Genomic DNA, 20,857 nt, shown 5'->3' with positions numbered 1-20,857 from the left:
ACTAAAGGACACCAATAATAAGAAGAGACTTGCTTGGGCCAAGAAACACGAGCAATGGACAATAGACTGGTGGAAATCTGTCCTTTGGTCTGATGAGTCCAAATGTGATTATTTTGGTTCCAACCCCAGTGTCTTTGTGAGACGCAGAGTAGGTGAACGGATTATCTCCGCATGTGTGGTTCCCACCGTGAAGCATGGAGGAGTAGATGTGATGGTGTAGGGGTGCTTTGCTGGTGACATTGTCTGTGATTTATTTAGAATTCAAGGCACACTTAACCAGCATGGCTACCACAGAATTCTGCAGTGATACGCCATCCCATCTGGTTTGCGCTTAGTGGGACTAACATTTGTTTTTCAACAGGACAATGACCCAACACACCTTCAGGCTGTGTAAGGGCTATTTGACCAAGAAGTAGAGGGATGGAGTGCTGCATCAGATGACCTGGCCTCCACAATCATACGACCTCAACCGAAATGAAGAGGTTTGGGATGAGTTGTACTGCAGAGTGAAGGAAAAGCAGCCAACAAGTGCTCATCATGTGGGAACTCCTTCAAGACTGTTTTAAAAGCATTCCAGGTTAAGCTGGTTGAGAGAATGCCAAGAGTGTGCAAAGCTGTCATCATTGCAAATGACAGCTACTTTGAAGAATCTAAAATATCCAATATATTTTGATTTGTTTAACACTTTTTTGGTTACTGCATGATTCCATATGTGTTATTTCATAGTTGTGATGTCTTCACTATTATTCTCCAATGTAGAAAATATTAAAAATAAAGAAACCTTGAATAAGTCGTTGTGTCTAAACGTTTGACTGGTACTGTATGTAATCATATACAAATGTAAGCAAGGTTTGAAATTATATATTTTAGTCAATGTTCTTTTTTATTTAACTTGTATTTAATCAAGGGAACCCATTGAGACCAGGGACTCATCTACAATGGTACCATGAGTGTAACGATCGTCTGTTGAATTAGGTGTGGACCAAAGCGCAGCGTGGTAAGTGTTCATGTTATTTTTATTTAAACAGAACACTAAACAAAAAGAATGAACGAAAACGAAACGGTCCTGTCAGGTGCAGCGACACAAAACAGAAAACAACTACCCACAAACACAGGTGGGAAAAGGCTACCTAAGTATGGTTCTCAATCAGAGACAACGATAGACAGCTGCCTCTGATTGAGAACCACACCCGGCCAAACACATAGAAATAGAAAACATAGAACACACAACATAGAATGCCCACCCCAACTCACGCCCTGACCAAACCAAAATAGAGACATAAAAAGGTCAGGGCGTGACAATGAGGACAATAAATTTAAGCAGTTGCAATTCTCATTAAATTCATTCAACAATTAAAGTCCTAAACTGCGCCAGAGGCACCAGAGAGTCAAGATGTAGGGAGTTTTGTAGGCTATTCCAAAAATGGGGGCAGTAAAACTGAAGATGGATTAACATAGATCGGGATGGCTACCCTCGAGAGTTAACCATCCCTGTGAACGGGTTTGGTGTCTCATATTTTAACATTTTAACAGTGAGGTAGGTCAGAGGCTTGTATAGAGCTTTTTAATTAAGCAAGACGTGATCGACGAGACTTTTGATACAGGATGCAGTGATAAGTATTAAAACTGTCACCTGTGATAAAGTGAAGTTATATCTGTTTGGGCTTCTTGCAGTCAATTTGCAGTCTACAAATTATTTGTAATTATGTTCTGGCCCCTTGTCCATCCCCTCAAGATAAAAAAATTGGCCTGAGATGGAGACGTTAATCTGACATATGAATAACTAAATTGAAGATTAAAATGAAAATCAACCTAAATTTAAAACCATATTGTGAGAGCTCAGTGACCAGCCAGAGGTAGACGGCACAACAAAACCCTCCTCAAGGGATAGGTACTCAGTGTAAACACAATTAGAACACAGCTGGGCCCACTAATTGCTTTGTGTCTTCCTCTATATAGGTGTGCCAGGAGAGGAGCTAGGGAAAGATTGGGAGTAGCGACGGGGACCTGTGAGGACGTCGGGGTTTCCTACCTCAGAGAAAGCATCTGTGACTGGGGCACCTTGTCTCTAAACCAAGGCAGGCTTTAGGTAGAGAGAAGCGTTCCCCCTGTTACTTATGTGTAGACGATAGTCTAAGACAGGAGTAGCTGTTTGTTGTTTTGCTTTCTCTTTTTGGCCACGGCATTTTGGTCAACGGCTTAGATTACGTTAATTTGTTTCGCTACACTGGTGTTTCAGCGTTGGCCGTTCCCTGTACTCGAGTTATTTTGCTGGGTGAAGAAAGAGCCGTTTGGTAAACGATAGAAAACGAAAGGAACCACAGCCACTGCCTCTGGTCTGTTCATTTTATGCCTCCCGCCTGTGTTAGGGTGCTTCGGGCAAGTTGATCCATTCACAATATGTGAACCCTGGGTTGGATTGAAACAACAGCTGATGATGACTTCACAAATGCTATACAGGCCTAAATAGTATCGTTGATGATATATAACTTATAAAGTATGGTTACATTCCAAAATCAGCACCTCCCCCCACAGCAACAATATCTGGCTTCTACTGCAAAACAATCTTGCCTTTCATAATCAAATCCCTTTAACTACAACACTTCAATTAATATTTAATCCGCTTCATATTTACATGATCAAATAAAGTAGGGAATTGTTTCCTGAAAAAAAAAATGAAATGTAATACTGAGACTCAAATTCAAACTTATACACACACACACACACATATGTATATACTGTATCCTACACTATCTATTGCATCTTAGCCGCTCTCACTGCTCATCCATCCATTTAATATTTAGATATTCTTATCCCATTCCTTCACTAGATTGTGTGTATTAGGTTTTGTTGTGGAATTGTTAGATATTACCCGTTAGATATTGCTGCACTGTCGGCTCTAGAAGCAGAAGCATTTCGCTACACTCACAATAACATCTGCTAACCATGTGTATGTGACCAATACAATTTGATTGGATTTGGATTCAGTCTTCCTGTCCCTTTGAGTTGAAGAAGGACAGTTTGTCCAGGTAAGTGAGAGCCTTGCAAGCCACCAGGCCATAGTAGGTCTCTAGAAGGGAACATCCTCCATCCTCCTGGCCCAGATCTGCCCACACTGTCCCAAGCTCCTCACTCCCCATCCCTGCGGTGTTGAACAGGTAGCGATAACAGCAGTCATTATAATGAATGTGTTTCTCCCCTGAGAAGCGTGCACTGTGGGTGGGTACCACCCCGGCCTTCCAGGCACACAGGCCCACAAACACATCAGCGGGAAGGGCGGCACGGACCCCAGCTGACGCCACATACACCTTCCTGACCACATCCTGGGAGAGGACAGAGGCAGTTCTGGCACAGTAGTCTGGGAGATACCTGTTAGGGCACAGTAAAATGTACACTGTCAGTATACCTTGGGTCCTACCTGGGTGCATATTAAGGAGCAAACCGGATACATGGGAGTTATTCAGCCTTTTGAAGGACAATGGAAGCTGATTATTATTTCTTTACTAAACTAAAACTACACTTTTTAAATTCAGTACAATTAACACATTGTTTCTAAATAATATAAAGTATTGTCCTACGGTTTCCATAAGTATGTTCCTAATGTTTACAATGCCCTCCAAGAGTGGATGAATAACTCTCCTATGTATATCCACTTACAGTACCTGTCTGGATAGAGGGCTGGAGCTAAGTAGCTGGGACTGGAGGGGTCTCGGTCGGGGGTGTCTTTGTGTATCACCCTCCCCAAGTAGAGGTCCTCAGGGTGCCTTCTTAGCCCGAGTAGGTAACCCCCTAATGCAGGGAGGTTGACAAACACAGAGTCCTGTGTGATCAGGACAAACCTGGCTACTGGGCAGAAAGCCACCACCCACCGTAACGCCAACACCTCCCTCTCGGCCTGACCATGAGGGGAGTCATTCACGTATCCTTGGACCATGTCGCCATGGCGACCGGACTCCGTCATAACAGTCTCCTGGGTTGCGGTGGAGGGAGACAATCCCAGGAAGAAGAGTGTTCTCACGGCGAATCTCTGGACCCGTGTTTGGTTGGCCCAAGTGGCCCTTACCGCGTTCCTCTGGGTGTGATTGCTTGGGGAACTGAAGACGATGGTGAGGAGGAAGAGGTCACTGTTCAGGCAGGCATTTGGGTTTGTAATAGGGTAATACTGGGACTCATTCCCCCTGGTCCCACTCAGGTCTAGTTTACGGGCCCTCTCCCTCACGTCCAGGACTGTTCCATCTGTGTACACCCCTGGGGTGGGCTGGAGAATGTACTCCTCTACGAAGTCAGCCCCAAACAACAGGGCATGGAACAGAAGCACATTGAAGAGCAGGAAACACCACTGGTGGGTACGCAACCTGCACAGAGAGAACTGCAGAGAGAGAGATTCAAACTTACTGATGTAACACATCAACACACAAAACAACCCTGATCACAATGCTCAGCAGTTCCTAACGTTAATTTAGAAAATCCACAGACATGGTTGGGAGTTTCCAGTTAGAAATAAAAAAGGTCAGTTTCATTCTAATGTCTTTGAGGGAACTAAATATGCTTACCTGCATGGTGTCTGCTCATAAGGAACTGCTCCTCTGAAACAGTAAAGCCCTGAGTAACTTGTTGACTGGCTGAATGAATAGACTAGCATGAATCTAGTTTGTAGAGGTCTTTCCACCACCTGGTAACTCTACCCCCGGGTAACAGTAACACTACACTCTTCCACAGGGTCAGATAGCTGGCTATTCACAAGGAAAGTATCCTCCATCATACATATAGTAATGGCCCGCCGAGAGACTGGAGTAATGCACTGTATGAGAACCAACAACCCAGGTAAACAAACCAAGTAAACCAACAATTGTTCACTATCCTTTAACCCTTTACACTTGTGGTAATTGGCCTAAATTGAAATGTTTCTCACAGAAGAAATATGAAAAGCATATGCATAGCCATGGTGGTAATTGAAAGGGAACCGTTTTTGAGATTTTGGGGTGAGCTCACCTGACACGAGACTGAATCCAAACATTACACTGTTGATTTTATGTTTTTGCCACATTTGCCGCGAGATCTGAAAATACTCTGGATACATTCAGCAACATGATAAGAATATTCCTTGAAAATGTAGTCTAGATACATTCAGTAACATGATAAGAATATTCTTGAAAATGTGGGGTAGGTGCAACATAAGACAGGGTTTGAAGAGAGGACTAACTGGTGTTTCCTAGTGGCTACACACCTCTCCAAAGTGTGCGCACACTTTTACGACTCAAAGAGGTCTTCAACTATAAGTTGCTTTTTGAGCTGTCTTAGTTGTGTCATTGAGGAACTAGCACAAGTTCACTTGTAGTTGTTTTGGTTGGAACACAAACCTGCATTTCCGCCATCACATAATTACTGTTATTCTTTACACAATCTCAAAACGGTCCATTATAAATCGCAATCTGGGTCAAGTGGGCATAATTTGAAAGCTTGTTCTATTGCCAACATGACCAGCTAAGTTATAAAATATGATATTACAAGGTTAGGCTTTCACAACGCAAATTTTCTTCACAAAAGACAAAAAACAGGCTCATTCTGTTCAGAACAACTCTGGCTATGACACCATGTCATCTTGTAGCTGTACATAAAACATAGGTATAATAAATGTTGAAAATGTATATGACATGATATGGAAATGTGAAGTGCACTTTTGGACTCAAGGGTGTTTGGCTTGCATATATGACATCAAAGAAGTATTTATTATAATCCTCAACGTCTCATCTTTCAAAATACATAGAGTCCTCCCAATTTACAGCATTTCCCTCACTCAGACAACAACATTTTTGCAAAAGCTGCCCAATTAGCAGGAGGGATGGGACCAACTTCTTGTCACGCAAGGTGCTCAAGTTCAGAACAGCTATTAGTCAAAACCCCATACAGCACTGTGAATCGCAGCACCAAAGCTCTGACATCATGTATACTGTAGCATGTTACTGTAGAGCTACTGTATTCCAATTTAGGCATTTATCAGTGCCCAAATCTGCCATTTTAAACGGTATACGTGTAACAGTATAACTTTAGTACGTCCCCTCGCCCCGACCCGGACGCGAACCAGGGACCTTCTGCACACATCAACAACAGTCACCCACGAAGCATCGTTACCCATCGCTCCACAAAAGCCGCGGCCCTTGCAGAGCAAGGGGAACCACTACTTCTAGGTTTCAGAGCAAGTGACGTAACTGATTGAAACGCTATTAGCGCGTACCCGCTAACTAGCTAGCCATTTCACATCCGTTACATACGGGTACGAGTGTAAAGGGTTAACCCATTTAGGCCAGGATTCAATCAGATCAGTGTTAACCCGCAATAACCGACAAAATCCATTGCATTTCATTGCTTTTGTTAAGGAGATGTCAGAGTTGTAACTGCGTTGGTGCTGTCAAACCGGTGAGCAGATGCTCTTGCCCACATGAAGAAATACTACAGTTTACTATAGTATTCTGTATAATACTATACTACACACTGTAGTATCCCTCGATCATATGTAGAACTTAATATAGAATGGTCTAGTATACTGTAGAATGCTACAGTTAAAAACTGCAAAAACACTACTCTTTTTTTTACTACGGTATACAATTTACATATACCCTGCCCATTCCCCTCCCCCATATTGCATTTTGTGCCACTATAAGTGAAAAACCTACATGCCAAGTATAGACCATATTGTGTGCTCTGCAAGTTATAGAACTAAGCAGAAGTTCTGAACTATCTCTTTTGACCCCAGTCCTACCCATCTACAGGTTATGAAAAATTTGCTATTTTAGTATTTCTCCAGTATGTTTCCTGAAGGAAAAAGTCTCCACTTCTATGTCAAAGATAATAAAACTAAACCACCACTGTAAATACTACAGTAATGAACGCAGAAACACTACATTAATTACTATAGTATATAATACAGTTCTTTTACTACAGTATTTATATTATAGTTAACTGTAAATGCTATAGTAAACTACTTTTCCAGTCCGGAGCCTCCAGCGAGGGTCCCCAGTCCGGGGCCTGCAGCGAAGGTCCCCAGTCCGGGACATCCAGCGACGGTCCCCAGTCCGGGGCTGCCAGCGAGGGTCCCCAGTCCGGGGCCTGCAGCGAGTGTCCCCAGTCCGGAGCCTCCAACGACGGTCTCCAGTAAATCTGAGTAGGTTGATGTGTATGATATTGGATGTGATTTAGTGAGTGTGTACAACGTCTGTATAAGAGTAAGGCTATAATGTGTGATATCCAAATAAATAATAACTCCGCCAATGTGCATGGTTGATTGTCTATGTGTTTAACATGTAGTGCGTATAACCTTAATATCCATGATGATAATTGTAATCCATATCGTATCACCGTCATAGTTGCATCATAATTACCTTTAACATCATTGAAAAACACATCCCAGCATTTCCATAGCAATTGACGTTTCACATGATCATGAAAGAGACCTTCCATTACTCTAGAGACGGCTTCACTACAGGACAAATGTATTCCGTACAATATGTTATTATTCCCCAATGCCCCTATTTGTCAAGCCCTTGGTCAGGGTGTGACTCGGGTGGGAAACTCTATGTTCTTTGTTTCTATGTTTTGGCCGGGTATGGTTCTCAATCAGGGACAGCTGTCTATCGTTGTCTCTGATTGGGAATCATACTTAGGCAGCCTTTTTCCCTTTTGTATTTGTGGGTAGTTGTCTTTGTTAGTGGCATTATAGCCTGAGTAAGCTTCACGGTCGTTTCCTTGTTCTTTGTTTTGTTGGCGACATTTATCAAATAAAAATAAATGTACGCTCACCATGCTGCACCTTGGTCCGGTCATTTCCCTGACGACGATCGTGGCACTATTCTGATATCTTCCCCTTGCTTGTTGTAAACATATATAGACAAACAATAAACACATTAAATAATAAAACAGTTCTCGACAATAGTGAGAGAAGAGAAGAGAAAAGAAAGAAAGCGAGAGTGAGAGAAGAGATCAGGTGTGTGTGTGTGTGTGTGTGTGTGTGTGTGTGTGTGTGTGTGTGTGTGTGTGTGTGTGTGTGTGTGTGTGTGTGTGTGTGTGTGTGTGTGTGTGTGTGTGTGTGTGTGTGTGTGTGTGTGTGTGTGTGTGTGTGTGTATAAATCCGTATGTGTAAGCTAGCATGCAATGAGTACGTGTGTGTTCATATCCACTTCATAGTGTTCAGATATTTTTCCAGTTCCCATACTTTCTTTTTTTCGTAACCTGAAGTTCCTGTAGAATTTAGTACAACCACGGTGTTATGTAGCTGTCTCGGAATAGCTGTTCATCCTATAAAGAGTTTGTCCACATTGAGAAAGGCATGCTGACCCTTCTCGCTTTGTTGCTTTTGTACCGGATACAGTCTCTTACAACGTTCGTTTATCTCCCTTGGAAATTGGTCATTGAGACCGAATTTGGTCCCTTCACCTGCTTTTGATCAGCTCCTTTTGTTGGTAATGTTCAAATTTTGCGATGATCGGTCGGGGACCCTTAGTCTTGTCGCTCCGAGCTCCAAGTCTGTGTACTCGGTGGAAAGCCACCTTGTTTACAGTCTCTATAGGAAGTTTCAAGGTGAATTGCATGAATTCTCTGATCACGCCCTCTGGATTATTGGATGCGTCCTCAGGAATCCAAGAAAATAATTTTTTTTCACGCATGCTACGACTTTGTATGTCTAGTAGCGGCTCCTTCATCACCCTGTTTCCAACAATCCATGTTGGAATCGTGGATTTTTACCTTGGCTGTGAGTGCCTTGTTTTCTCCTTGGAGCGTGAGAATTTCACTCTGGCTAAACTCCCCCTCAGCCCTGCTACCTCCTCACAGTGTTGCATGGATTCCAGCCAGAGCACTAGCCTCTACTTCAACGGTAAGTAAATTGTCTGTGTCTGTAGATTAATCTGTTTTTCTTTTTTTTTTAGGGTTAAAGTTCTTTTGTGAGGTAGTCTGATCTTTCCATGATGAAGCATGTTGTTCCTCCATAGCGTAAAGCTGATGGTACTCATCAATTTCCCTCAGGATCTCCTTAGTGTCCAGGTTGGCTCTTTACTGCAACCAGTTGTTTTATGAAAAAATAAACAATGAGTCTTTCCCACGACGGCGACAGGTGTCTAGTATAGCCAGCTAGCACTCGCAGAACCCACGCAAAAAAATGGAACACAAACTTTCAGTCCCAGCCGTTAAGGCTAACCGCGTCGTGGAATCCTTAGCAACAAAACTTTAGTTCAGATTAAAATCGATTTAATAAAACAAATGTCATATAAACAACAAAACGAGTGTAGACAGTACAATGTTCTGTTGCGCACTCTAATGACGTATCTGATCCGGCCTCTCTGTGTTGTATTGTATTCTTAGTGAGTCTAGCTCATATCTGGGTTCTTAGTGTGGCTGGTTCATGTCTCTACAACTTGACTGGAGTCCACCTGTGGTAAATTCAATTGATTGGATATGATTTGGAAAGGCACACCTGTCTATATAAGGTCCAACAGTTGACAGTGCATGTCAGAGCAAAAACCAAGCCATGGAGTCAAAGGAATTGTCCATAAAGCTCTGAGACAGGATTGTGTCGAGGAACAGATCTGGGGAAGGGAACCAAAACATTTCTGCAGCATTGAAGGTCCCCAAGAACACAGTGGCCTCCATCATTCTTAAATGGAAAAATCTTGGAACCACCAAGACTCTTCCTAGAGCTGGCCGCCCGGTCAAACTGAGCAATCGGGGGAGAAGGGCCTTGGTCAGGGAGATGACAGAGAACCCGATGGTAACTCTGACAGAGCTCCAGAATTCCTCTGTGGAGATGGGTAACCATCTCAGCAGCACTCCACCAATGAGGCCTTTATGGTAGAGTGGAAGACGGAAGACACTCCTCAGTAAAAGGCACATGACAGCCCGCTTGGAGTTTGCTAAAAGGCACCTAAAGACTCTCAGATCATGAGAAACAAGATTATCTGATGTGATGAAACCAAGATTGAACTCTTTGGTCTGAATACCAAGTGTCACGTCTGGAGGAAACCTGGCACCATCCCTATGGTGAAGTATGGTGGTGGCAGGATCATGCTGTGGGGATGTTTTTCAGAGGCAGGGACTGAGAGACTAGTCAGGATCGAGGGAAAGATGAACAGAGCAAAGTACAGAGAGATCCTTGATGAAACCTGCTCCAGAGTGCTCAGGACCTCAGACTGGGGTGACGGTTTACCTTCCAACAGGACAACGACTCTAAGTACACAGCCAAGACAACATGGGAGTGGCTTTGGGACAAGTCTGTGAATGTCTTTGAGTGGCCCAGCCAGATCCCAGACTTGAACCCAATCTATCATCGCTGGAGAGACCTGAAAATAGCTGTGCAGCAATGCTCCCCATCCAACCTGACAGAGCTTGAGAGGATCTACAGAGAAGAATGGGATAGACTCCCCAAATACAGGTGTGCCAAGCTTGTAGTGTCATACCCAAGAAGACTTGAGACTGCAATTTCTGCCAAATTTGCTTCAACAAAGTTCTGAGTAAAGGGTCTGAAAACTTATGTAAATGTGATATTTCTCCATTTCCTCCATTATTTCTATTTTTTATATTTTGCAAACATTACATTTTATATTTTGCAAACATAAAAACCTGTTTTTGCTTTGACATTATGGGTTATTGTGTGTAGATTGATGAGGAAAATGTGGAAAAAAGTCAAGGGGTCTAAATACTTTCCGAATGCACTGTATATGGGTCTAAAGGAAAAGTTTCATTGAGACCGCTATAAAAGTTTCCTCTATTTCTAGCAATTACTATTGTCCAAAGGAATGTTTATGTATCAGCTTAATACAGACCACAGTGTGTAAAGATGTGTGTGTATTGGTATAATCTTGCCTTTTTTAGCCACTAGGTGCTAGCCACAGATGAAACTTGTGTGTGTTTTTACTCAGGTATAAGGCTATCTTCGACAGGCATACGAAAACCTGCCAAGGCAGAAGAAAGTGGGATTTCGTCACCTTAATGGAAGAGGTATTGCCTGGGGACCCAACATTAACTCCTGTCCGCATTGTTTCTTTATTGACTGACACCTGCAAACCACAACATTCATACTTAACATCCACATAAAACTGTGCACACTTAATTCTTACCCCCCATCCCAACAACTCCACCCACACACAGCTAGAAGCTCACACTGACACCCACACAGAGCCATGAGACCCTAAAAAGGTAAACTAAGAAAAGTGCGACCGCAACCATGGTGGTGTCACGATGAATGACGCTGGAGGGACGAAGCAGGTACGGGGAGTAAAACATTTAATAATAACGGACATAGACGAGACAGGAACAGCGTCAATAACTAAATACAAAGACAAAACAATACAATGCAGCAGCAGGGAACAGAGCTAGGGAACTGATAAATATAGGGGGGGAAATAACAGGTGATGAATGAGTACAGGTGAATCCAATAACGCTGATGCGAGTGACGAGGGAAGGCAGGTGTGAGTGATGAGTGGCAGGAACGTGTGATGCAGGGTGATCTGGCGCCCTCGGACGCCAGGGGAAGGGAAGAGCAGGAGCAGGCGTGACAGTACCCCTACCTCTAGGGATGCCACCTGGCGTCCACCTGGGTGAACTGGCCGAGACATGGACGCCAGGCAAGCCGGTTGGGGCATGAAAATGATCGGCTATGAAAAGCCAACTGAAAATTATTCATGATTATTATTTGACCATGCTGGTCATTTATGAACATTTGAACATCTTGGCATAGTTCTGTTATAATCTCCACCCGGCACAGCCAGAAGAGGACTGGCCACACCTCATAGCCTGGTTGCTCTCTAGGTTTCTTCCTAGGTTTTGGCCTTTCTAGGGAGTTTTTCCTAGCCACCGTGCTTCTACACCTGCATTGCTTGCTGTTTGGGGTTTTAGGCTGGGTTTCTGTACAGCACTTCGAGATATTAGCTGATGTACGAAGGGCTATATAAAATAAACTTGATTTGATTTGATTTGATTTGATTTTGAAAGCCCGATGAACCGGCAGGAGTGTGAGAGCCTGGCGAGCCGGCTCAGGCATGGGAGCCTGAGGAATCCGGCTGAGGCAAGACGCCTGTCGATCCCGCTGAAGGAGGGGAAACCCGCTGATCCAGTGGCTTGTGACGTGGGATGGGAAGCCGCCGAGCCTGGAACACCTCTCGAGCCAGCCAGGGCAAGAAAGCCCGATGGGCTGGTTTAGGCCCCCCCGGTATCCATCGGCGACAGAATCTACCCCAACGTCACCAACAAAGCAAAAGACAAAAATCCTGGACTAGCTGGGCGAACATGAACTGACGTCCCGGCTGAGGCCCGACGTGGGATGGGCGCCATCCGATTCAAGGAAACCTCGAGCCAGCTAGGGTGTGGAAGCTCGATGAGCTGGCTAGGCATCCCCGGTTCAATTGGTGGTGACCCAGAACCGCTGCCACCATTCCAACCGGAACGCCAGTACTCCCCGATGCCTCGGATGTTGGCTGCTTCATTTTGTCACGATGAATGACCCTGGAGGGACGAAGCAGGTACGGGGAGTAAAACATTGAATAATAACGGACATAGACGAGACAGGAACAGCGGCAATAACTGAATACAAAGACAAAACAATACAATGAAGCAGCAGGGAACAGAGCTAGGGAACTGATAAATATAGGGGAGGAAATAACAGGTGATGAATGAGTCCAGGTGAATCTAGTTCCGACAATGCAGTAATAACCAACAAGTAATTCCACAACTACTACCTTATCCACACAAGTGTAAAGGGATAAAGAATATGTACATAAAGATATATGAATGAGTGATGGTACAGAACGGCATAGGCAAGATGCAGTAGATGGTATAGTGTACAGTCTATACATATGAGATGTGTAATGTAGGGTATGTAAACATAAAGTGGCATAGTTTAAAGTGGCTAGTGATACATGTATTACATAAAGATGGCAATATGCAGTGGATGATATACAGTACAGTATATACATATACATATGAGATGAGTAATGTAGGGTATGTAAACATTATATTAAGTGGCATTGTTTAAAGTGGCTAGTGATACATTTTTACATAATTTCCATCAATTCCCATTATTAAAGTGGCTGGAGTTGAGTCAGTATGTTGGCAGCGGCCACTAAATGTTAGTGGTGGCTGTTTAACAGTCTGATGGCCTTGAGATAGAAGCTGTTTTTCAGTCTCTCGGTCCCTGCTTTGATGCACCTGTACTGACCTCGCCTTCTGGATGATAGCGGGGTGAACAGGCAGTGGCTCGGGTGGTTGTTGTCCTTGATGATCTTTATGGCCTTCCTGTGACATCGGGTGGTGTAGGTGTCCTGGAGGGCAGGTAGTTTGCCTCCGGTGATGAGTTGTGCAGACCTCACTACCCTCTGGAGAGCCTTACGGTTGTCGGCGGAGCAGTTGCCGTACCAGGCGGTGATACAGCCCGACAGGATGCTCTCGATTGTGCATCTGTAGAAGTTTGTGAGTGCTTTTGGTGACAAGCCGAATTTCTTCAGCCTCCTGAGGTTGCTGCGCCTTCTTCACAACGCTGTCTGTGTGGGTGGACCAATTCAGTTTGTCCGTGATGTGTACACCGAGGAACTTAAAACTTTCTACCTTCTCCACTACTGTCCCGTCGATGTGGATAGGGGGGTGCTCCCTCTGCTGTTTCCTGAAGTCCACAATCATCTCCTTTGTTTTGTTGACGTTGAGTGTGAGGTTATTTTCCTGACACCACACTCCAAGGGCCCTCGCCTCCTCCCTGTAGGCCGTCTCGTCGTTGTTGGTAATCAAGCCTACCACTGTAGTGTCGTCCGCAAACTTGATGATTGAGTTGGAGGCGTGCATGGCCACGCAGTCGTGGGTGAACAGGGAGTACAGGAGAGGGCTCAGAACGCACCCTTATGGGGCCCCAGTGTTGAGGATCAGCGGGGTGGAGATGTTGTTACCTACCCTCACCACCTGGGGGCGGCCCGTCAGGAAGTCCAGGACCCAGTTGCACAGGGCGGGGTCGAGACCCAGGGTATCGAGCTTGATGACGAGTTTGGAGGGTACTATGGTGTTAAATGCTGAGCTGTAGTCGATGAACAGCATTCTCACATAGGTATTCCTCTTGTCCAGATGGGTTAGGGCAGTGTGGTTGCGATTGCGTCGTCTGTGGACCTATTGGGTCGGTAAGCAAATTGGAGTGGGTCTAGGGTGTCAGGTAGGGTGGAGATGATATGGTCCTTAACTAGTCTCTCAAAGCACTTCATGATGACGGAAGTGAGTGCTATGGGGCGGTAGTCGTTTAGCTCAGTTACCTTAGTTTTCTTGGGAACAGGAACAATGGTGGCCCTCTTGAAGCATGTGGAAACAGCAGACTGGGATAAGGATTGATTGAATATGTCCTTAAACACACCAGCCAGCTGATCTGCGCATGCTCTGAGGACGCGGCTGGGAATGCCGTCTGGGCCTGCAGCCTTGCGAGGGTTAACACGTTTAAATGTTTTACTCACCTCGGCTGCAGTGAAGGAGAGCCCGCAGGTTTTGGTAGCGGGCCGTGTCAGTGGCACTGTATTGTCCTCAAAGCGAGCAAAAAAGTTATTTAGTCTGTCTGGGAGCAAGACATCCTGGTCCGCGACGGGGCTGGTTTTCTTTTTGTAATCCGTGATTGACTGTAGACCCTGCCACATACCTCTTGTTGTTGAATTGCGACTCTACTTTGTCTCTATACTGGGACTTAGCTTGTTTGATTGCCTTGCGGAGGGAATAGCTACACTGTTTGTATTCGGTCATGTTTCCGGTCACCTTGCCCTGGTTAAAAGCAGTGGTTCGCACTTTCAGTTTCACGCGAATGCTGCCATCAATCCACGGTTTCTGGTTTGGGAATGTTTTAATCGTTGCTGTGGGTACGACATCGTCAATGCACTTTCTAATGAACTCGCTCACCGAATCAGCGTATTCGTCAATGTTGTTGTTGGACGCAATACGGAACATATCCCAATCCACATGATCGAAGCAGTCTTGAAGCGTGGAATCAGATTGGTCGGACCAGCGTTGAACAGACCTGAGCGCGGGAGCTTGCTGTTTTAGTTTCTGTTTGTAGGCTGGAAGCAACAAAATGGAGTCGTTGTCAGCTTTTCCGAAAGGAGGGCGGGGGAGGGCCTTATATGCGTCGCGGAAGTTAGTATAACAATGATCCAAGGTTTTACCAGCCCTGGTAGCACAATCGATATTCTGATAGAATTTAGGGAGTTTTGTTTTCAGATTAGCCTTGTTAAAATCTCCAGCTACGATGAATGCAGCCTCAGGGTGTGTGGTTTCTAGTTTACAAAGAGTCAGATAAAGTTCGTTCAGGGCCATCGATGTGTCTGCTTGGGGGGGAATATATATGGCTGTGATTATAATCGAAGAGAATTCCCTTGGTAGATAATGCGGTCGACATTTGATTGTGAGGAATTCTAAATCTGGTGAACAGAATGACTTGAGTTCCTGTATGTTGTTATGATCACACCACGTCTCGTTGATCATAAGTCATACACCCCCGCCCCTCTTCTTACCAGAAAGATGTTTGTTTCTGTCGGCGCGATGCGTGAAGAAACAAGCTGGCTGCACCGACTCCGTTAGCGTCTCTCGAGTGAGCCATGTTTCCGTGAAGCAAAGAACGTTACAATCCCTGATGTCTCTCTGGAATGTTACCCTTGCTCGGATTTCATCAACCTTATTGTCAAGAGACTGGACATTGGCGAGTAGTATGCTAGGGAGTGGAGCGCAATGTGCCCGTCTCCGTAGCCTGACCAGGAGACCGCTTCGTTTGCCCCTTTTACGGCGTCATTGTTTAGGGTCACCGGCTGGGATCAGATCCATTGTATTGGGTGGAAGGCAAAACACAGGATCCGCTTCGGGAGAGTCATATTCCTGGTTGTAACGATGGTGAGTTGACGTTGCTCTTATATTCAGTAGTTCCTCCCGACTGTATCTAATGAAACCTAAGATTACCTGGGGTACCAATGTAAGGAAAAACACATAAAAAAAACAAAATACTGCATAGTTTCCTAGGAACGCGAAGCGAGGCGGCCATCTCGGTCGGCGCCGGAGATGGCCGGCGCCCCATGGGAATTGAACCCAGAACCTTAGCATTCCAAGCACCATGCTCTACCAGTCAAATCACATCATCACATCATCACAAACCACTTGACATCTCAATGTACTCAATTGTGCATATTTTCTTAATGATGGAAAGTCTACAGGTACAAACCTAGATTACCAGCCTATGTACAATACAGTAATGTACATTTACGTGAAGTGGTTTGTAAGGATGGTAAATGAATACTGTACATAAGGTTGTTGTTTTCCATGTTATTTGATTAAGAAAAATATTTAATTTGATGTGGATGTTTTGTGTCTTTCCCCATAACTTTGCACCTTTTGATGTAAATGTTTGAGGACAGGGTTTTGTTCTTTCTGGATTCCATTAGAATGACACGCTTAGAGAAAGGGACAGGGCAACAACTCTTACAATTCCAACAATTGAATCCTTCAAGATACTCTTCATAATTCTAAAACCACCTTTTTTTTTGATAAAACCAATAAAAAAATGTTTGCCCGTGCTACAGACGTCTATATCAATCCACTAATACTAGTAAAAACCCAGTGCAATACTTTTGTGGTTTATTTTTTATTATAAATCATATTTTTCAGTGGGTGCTGCAGCACCCCTACTTCCCTCGGCAATGGCTGCTTTGTAGTTTATCACTGAGCAGTGATTGTGAAATTGAAGTAAATATGTTTTCTGAATGAGCAGTGATTGTTATTGAAGTAAATTCGTTTTGAAATAAGCAGTGAGTAATGTTTCTCAATTTTAAAGTCAATCAAATCATTTTTTTATTTTTTATTTTTTTACTCGTGAATGCAATATAATAAAAATGTTATTAAGTCATTTCTTTTGTTCTCTATGCAAGTTATTCTATTTCATGCATCTCAACCATTGAAAGTGCTAATTATTTAAAAAAATTGACACCAGAAAATGTTTCTCCATTGTGCAACAGCAATTAGATCTGTCAAATTAGTTATTGATCATTGCTGTAACATAACACAATGTGGAAAAAGGCAAGGGGTGTGAAAGCACTGTAGGTGGGCTTCAGCTGGTTTAGGTAATCTACTATTTGCAGCAGTTGGTGGTGCAAATTGCCTTTGCTTAAGCCAAAGCGGTTAGCCACACTGCAAAAAAAATCCTAGTCGGCCAACAGCCACAGAGAGGCCAACACACGATCCTCCAGTCATTCTCCTATGTATACAATATCTGAAAAACATAGCAAAATTGTATTTTGTAATATTAGAGTTTTGTCCTGCCTTTGTTCTGTCTGTAAGACAGAGACAATTAGCAATGACACAGTGATGTATTGTTTATTATAGGCTTACTGTTAACAATGTAGGCTACATTGTACTTTTACATGTTTTTATTTGAATTATTTGCCCTTTGTCGAACTGTTAATAGATCAGGGGCCTTATAAATAATATACTTAAATGTACGCAAATAACCGTTTGATTGTTTATCAGCTATCACACCCCAGCTGTCTGGACGGTCAACTAACTAAGGGCTGGGGTGCATTTGTGCTTTTTGTGACACAAATGTATCTAGGCTTCTTTAATCAAAACACTGAGACCATATAGACATGCAAATTACCTGAAAGGTGTCTCGGCTCATCCTAAAAGGCAAAGTCGTTGTACCGACTTCCTCCACATAACCCTGGAGTCTTCCAATCGGCTGCTCACTTTTTCTTGTCAATACACACACTAAAATCAGTACCAGGTTCTAAAAAGTCATAGATTATTACATTTTAGGCGGTCTATCCATCTTTTTACCAGAAAGAATAGCTAAAACTAATGGAAGGGAATGGAATGTTCGTGTTGAAAAAAATTCAACAAACTCTGTTGAAAACAAACCGGGAGCGTTCGTAAATGGAAGGCTGGATGAACACACCTCTGGAACGATACAGAGAAGATTTCTAATGTCCACTAGCTGACCACAACCACACAACTACTTACCAAAACCACACAACTACTGACCGGGTTGGGTAGGTTACCAAATGTAATCCATTAGTTACTAGTTACCAAAATTGTAATCAGTAACGTAATCTGGTTACTTTTAGATTACTTTCCCCTTAAGAGGCATTAGAAGAAGACAAAAATGTATGTTACCAACTGAACAACACCTACTGTAGGATAAATAAATGTTAAAGTTTACATAGCTGGCCATATATGGATGTTAAATTTTACTTTATGGGTTGGTTATGTAGGCTTCTTCTAACCCATCACTTTCTACTACATATAATATTATATCTTTACATTAAAAACCAAAGTCTATCAGAATTCCAGTAATTTCAAAAATATGTTATGCGCCTTGATCTTCAAGAATTGGACTTGGAAATATGGAAGTATATATTAGTCAAATTGTTTTACCTGAGCATAACCACAAAACGAATGCCTTATTAGCCAGCCCTACTCTGTTGTTTATGATTTTGTTGTCATGGAGGACTGATTGGGCTCATTGAGTTGAAAAATAAATGCTGCGCTCATGGAATGGCATGCTTTGAGCACAACTGAAAAGTGCTATTTAAAAATGAAAAATGAATGCCATATGCTTAATTTGCTATAGACCTATTGTTTACCTTTTTGTTGGTGACACTTTGATATCTTGATAATATGCAGCTGTTTAAAGGGGAAATCCTTTAATGAAACAATAACAAAATGGTTGCCCAGCCTCTGAAATGTAACCACTCTCAGATTATTAGACAGAGCTTTGGATTCAAGGATCGACCATCCATGATATCAAAAGTGTTTTAACTATGTTATGAGGCTATACAGTGTTTGTTTACATGTACAATGTTTACAAACATTGGAGAAAAACACACTTATATTTTGGAGGCATCATGAAGCATTTCTAAGTCATATTCTTCAATAATTGATATATACAGTACCAGTCAAGAGTTTGGATACACCTAAACATTCCAAGGTTTTTCTTTATTTTTACTATTTTCTATATTGCATAATAATAGCAAGACATCAAAACTATGAAAGTTCTGACGGACAAGTGTGTCTTGGTGGTGGCAAGGACACATCCAAGAAACACCCACATCAAAACACACCCCCAAGCCAACTCACATTTGGCTTCTGTCATGGCCGCCAGAATTTATATATATATTTCATTTTATTTATAAACACAAACAAAAAACACAACACAACACAACCACCACACCCGATACACACCACCAGCATTTATTGAGGAGCAAGCCAAAATACTAGCCCAAAGCAGCGGGTGCCGTTCCTGTTTGGATGTTAAATGACGAGACACATACTGCGGTCCAAACACTTAAATTAAGTGGACACTTCTGATGACGTTTGACGAGTACACACTTGCAGGGCAAGGGATGAGGGAGGAAGGAATGATTTTTAAATGGACCACGATTGGCTGGAAATTCATCATTCGTTAATCCCGCAATGGTTGTGTTTTCAGCCACCGGTGGCTTGTGGGTGCTTTATATGCGCTACATTCAATTATGAGTGCATGTCTACTTATTTTAAATATATTGTAATGACCTGACTAGATCATGAAGGAACAATTGTCCAGACAGAGAATTGAGTTTACGAATTGACGGTTTATTAACCCACTTTACACAGGCTACTGTTTGGCCGTAGCCCACGCCAAATAAATGAAAGATAACCACAAGCCAACCGTGACCTTCTCTTGTGAAGGCCAGACATAAGAGAGAGAACAAAGGCTAAACCTGGTCTTAACTTCCAATGCTCCATCCCCCTGCCCAACCCCCCTCCACGCCACTCCGCCAACCGCCACGATGCCCGGCATCAGAACATTCCAGGCATTCCCGTGATTGGCAGATAGCAGGTTGATTGACATGTCGGACCCCGCGAACACTGGGTACTGGTAAGTACAACACAACCACCTACTAGCCTAACACATAACTCACTGTGCGGGTCGCTACAATATAATTATGAATATACGCCTACTGTATGATAGCTAGTAAATGAATTAGCTAACTAATGTTAGCCTGCCTAGCTGGGACTTCTGAAGAAGTAAAATGTTTTATTTCTACAATTTCCAAAACAAAAACTGTACATCCGCTAAGAAAAGTCCACGAAAACGTAAAGACAACATCAATGGAGAAGTCAACATACAAGTGTAAGTAAAAACGAATGCAAATAAGTTATACATTTTTCTACTACGTAAAAAGTAAATATCGTAGCAAATTGAATTATGGGGAGTTTCAGGCCTCAGAGTGAACATAATTGTACACTCGCAAAGCTGACTAAAAATGACGGCTGGGGGGTTTACGTTGCAAACTTCCCTTGCTTGGCTAATCATCTGGACCACCCTCCAAGATGGTGATGGGGATTCCCCCAAGGGCATAAGTGGACGAGGGTGTGTCTTCTAAGTGCTTGGACGCAGCCAGAGTCATTGATGCTTGTTCAGCACATTGCAATGCATCCGGGTATATCAAGCACGCCTGTAAAAACACTGTTGCAGTAATTAACATTTACCAACAGATGGCAGCAACATCCCATCTTACACCCATAACATCTTGACAGGAGCTGTCAATTCACTAACAAAACAAACCTAGTAATAATATCCAACATGAACAGTTTAGTTTTTTTTCAGGTATAAAATTAATTGTCTCCTATATTATATAAATAAAAGTGCTTTCAGAAAGTATTTAGACCCCTTGACCTTTTCCACGTTTTGTTACATTACAGCCTTATTCTAAAATGGATTTTAAAAAGAATCCTTAGCAATATACACACAATACCCCATAATGACAAAGCAAAAACAGGTTTTTAGACATTTTTGCAAATATATTATATAAAAAATAAACTGATTCCTTATTTA

General features: G+C 43.0%; 1 protein-coding gene across 1 annotated transcript; it reads right to left on the bottom strand.

Annotated features, from left to right (window-relative positions):
* Window positions 1–1,084: 1,084 nt before the first annotated feature.
* LOC139544606 (beta-1,3-galactosyltransferase 9) lies at window positions 1,085–11,603 on the bottom strand. Its single transcript, XM_071351933.1, has 3 exons — window positions 11,412–11,603; window positions 3,663–4,369; window positions 1,085–3,369 (listed from the first exon to the last, which is right to left on the bottom strand). Exons 1-3 carry the CDS (start codon window positions 11,601–11,603, stop codon window positions 2,985–2,987), a joined length of 1,284 nt encoding a protein of 427 aa, XP_071208034.1. The 3' UTR covers window positions 1,085–2,984.
* Window positions 11,604–20,857: the final 9,254 nt, after the last annotated feature.

This window comes from Salvelinus alpinus, chromosome 18 (assembly GCF_045679555.1).
Source record: "Salvelinus alpinus chromosome 18, SLU_Salpinus.1, whole genome shotgun sequence".
Lineage (NCBI taxonomy): Eukaryota > Metazoa > Chordata > Actinopteri > Salmoniformes > Salmonidae > Salvelinus > Salvelinus alpinus.
This window is presented reverse-complemented; position numbering and strand designations above follow the sequence as displayed.

What these genes read in the sequence shown, in the direction of transcription:
- LOC139544606 (XM_071351933.1), bottom strand. Translation starts at nt 11,603, where the DNA reads ATGTCTCGGCCAGTTCACCCAGGTGGACGCCAGGTGGCATCCCTAGAG. An exon ending in CAGCGTTATTGGATTCACCT is followed by an intron (nt 4,370 to 11,411) that starts GTACTCATTCAT and finishes CTCTCTCTGCAG; the next exon opens with TTCTCTCTGTGCAGGTTGCG. An exon ending in CCAGCCCTCTATCCAGACAG is followed by an intron (nt 3,370 to 3,662) that starts GTACTGTAAGTG and finishes GTGCCCTAACAG; the next exon opens with GTATCTCCCAGACTACTGTG.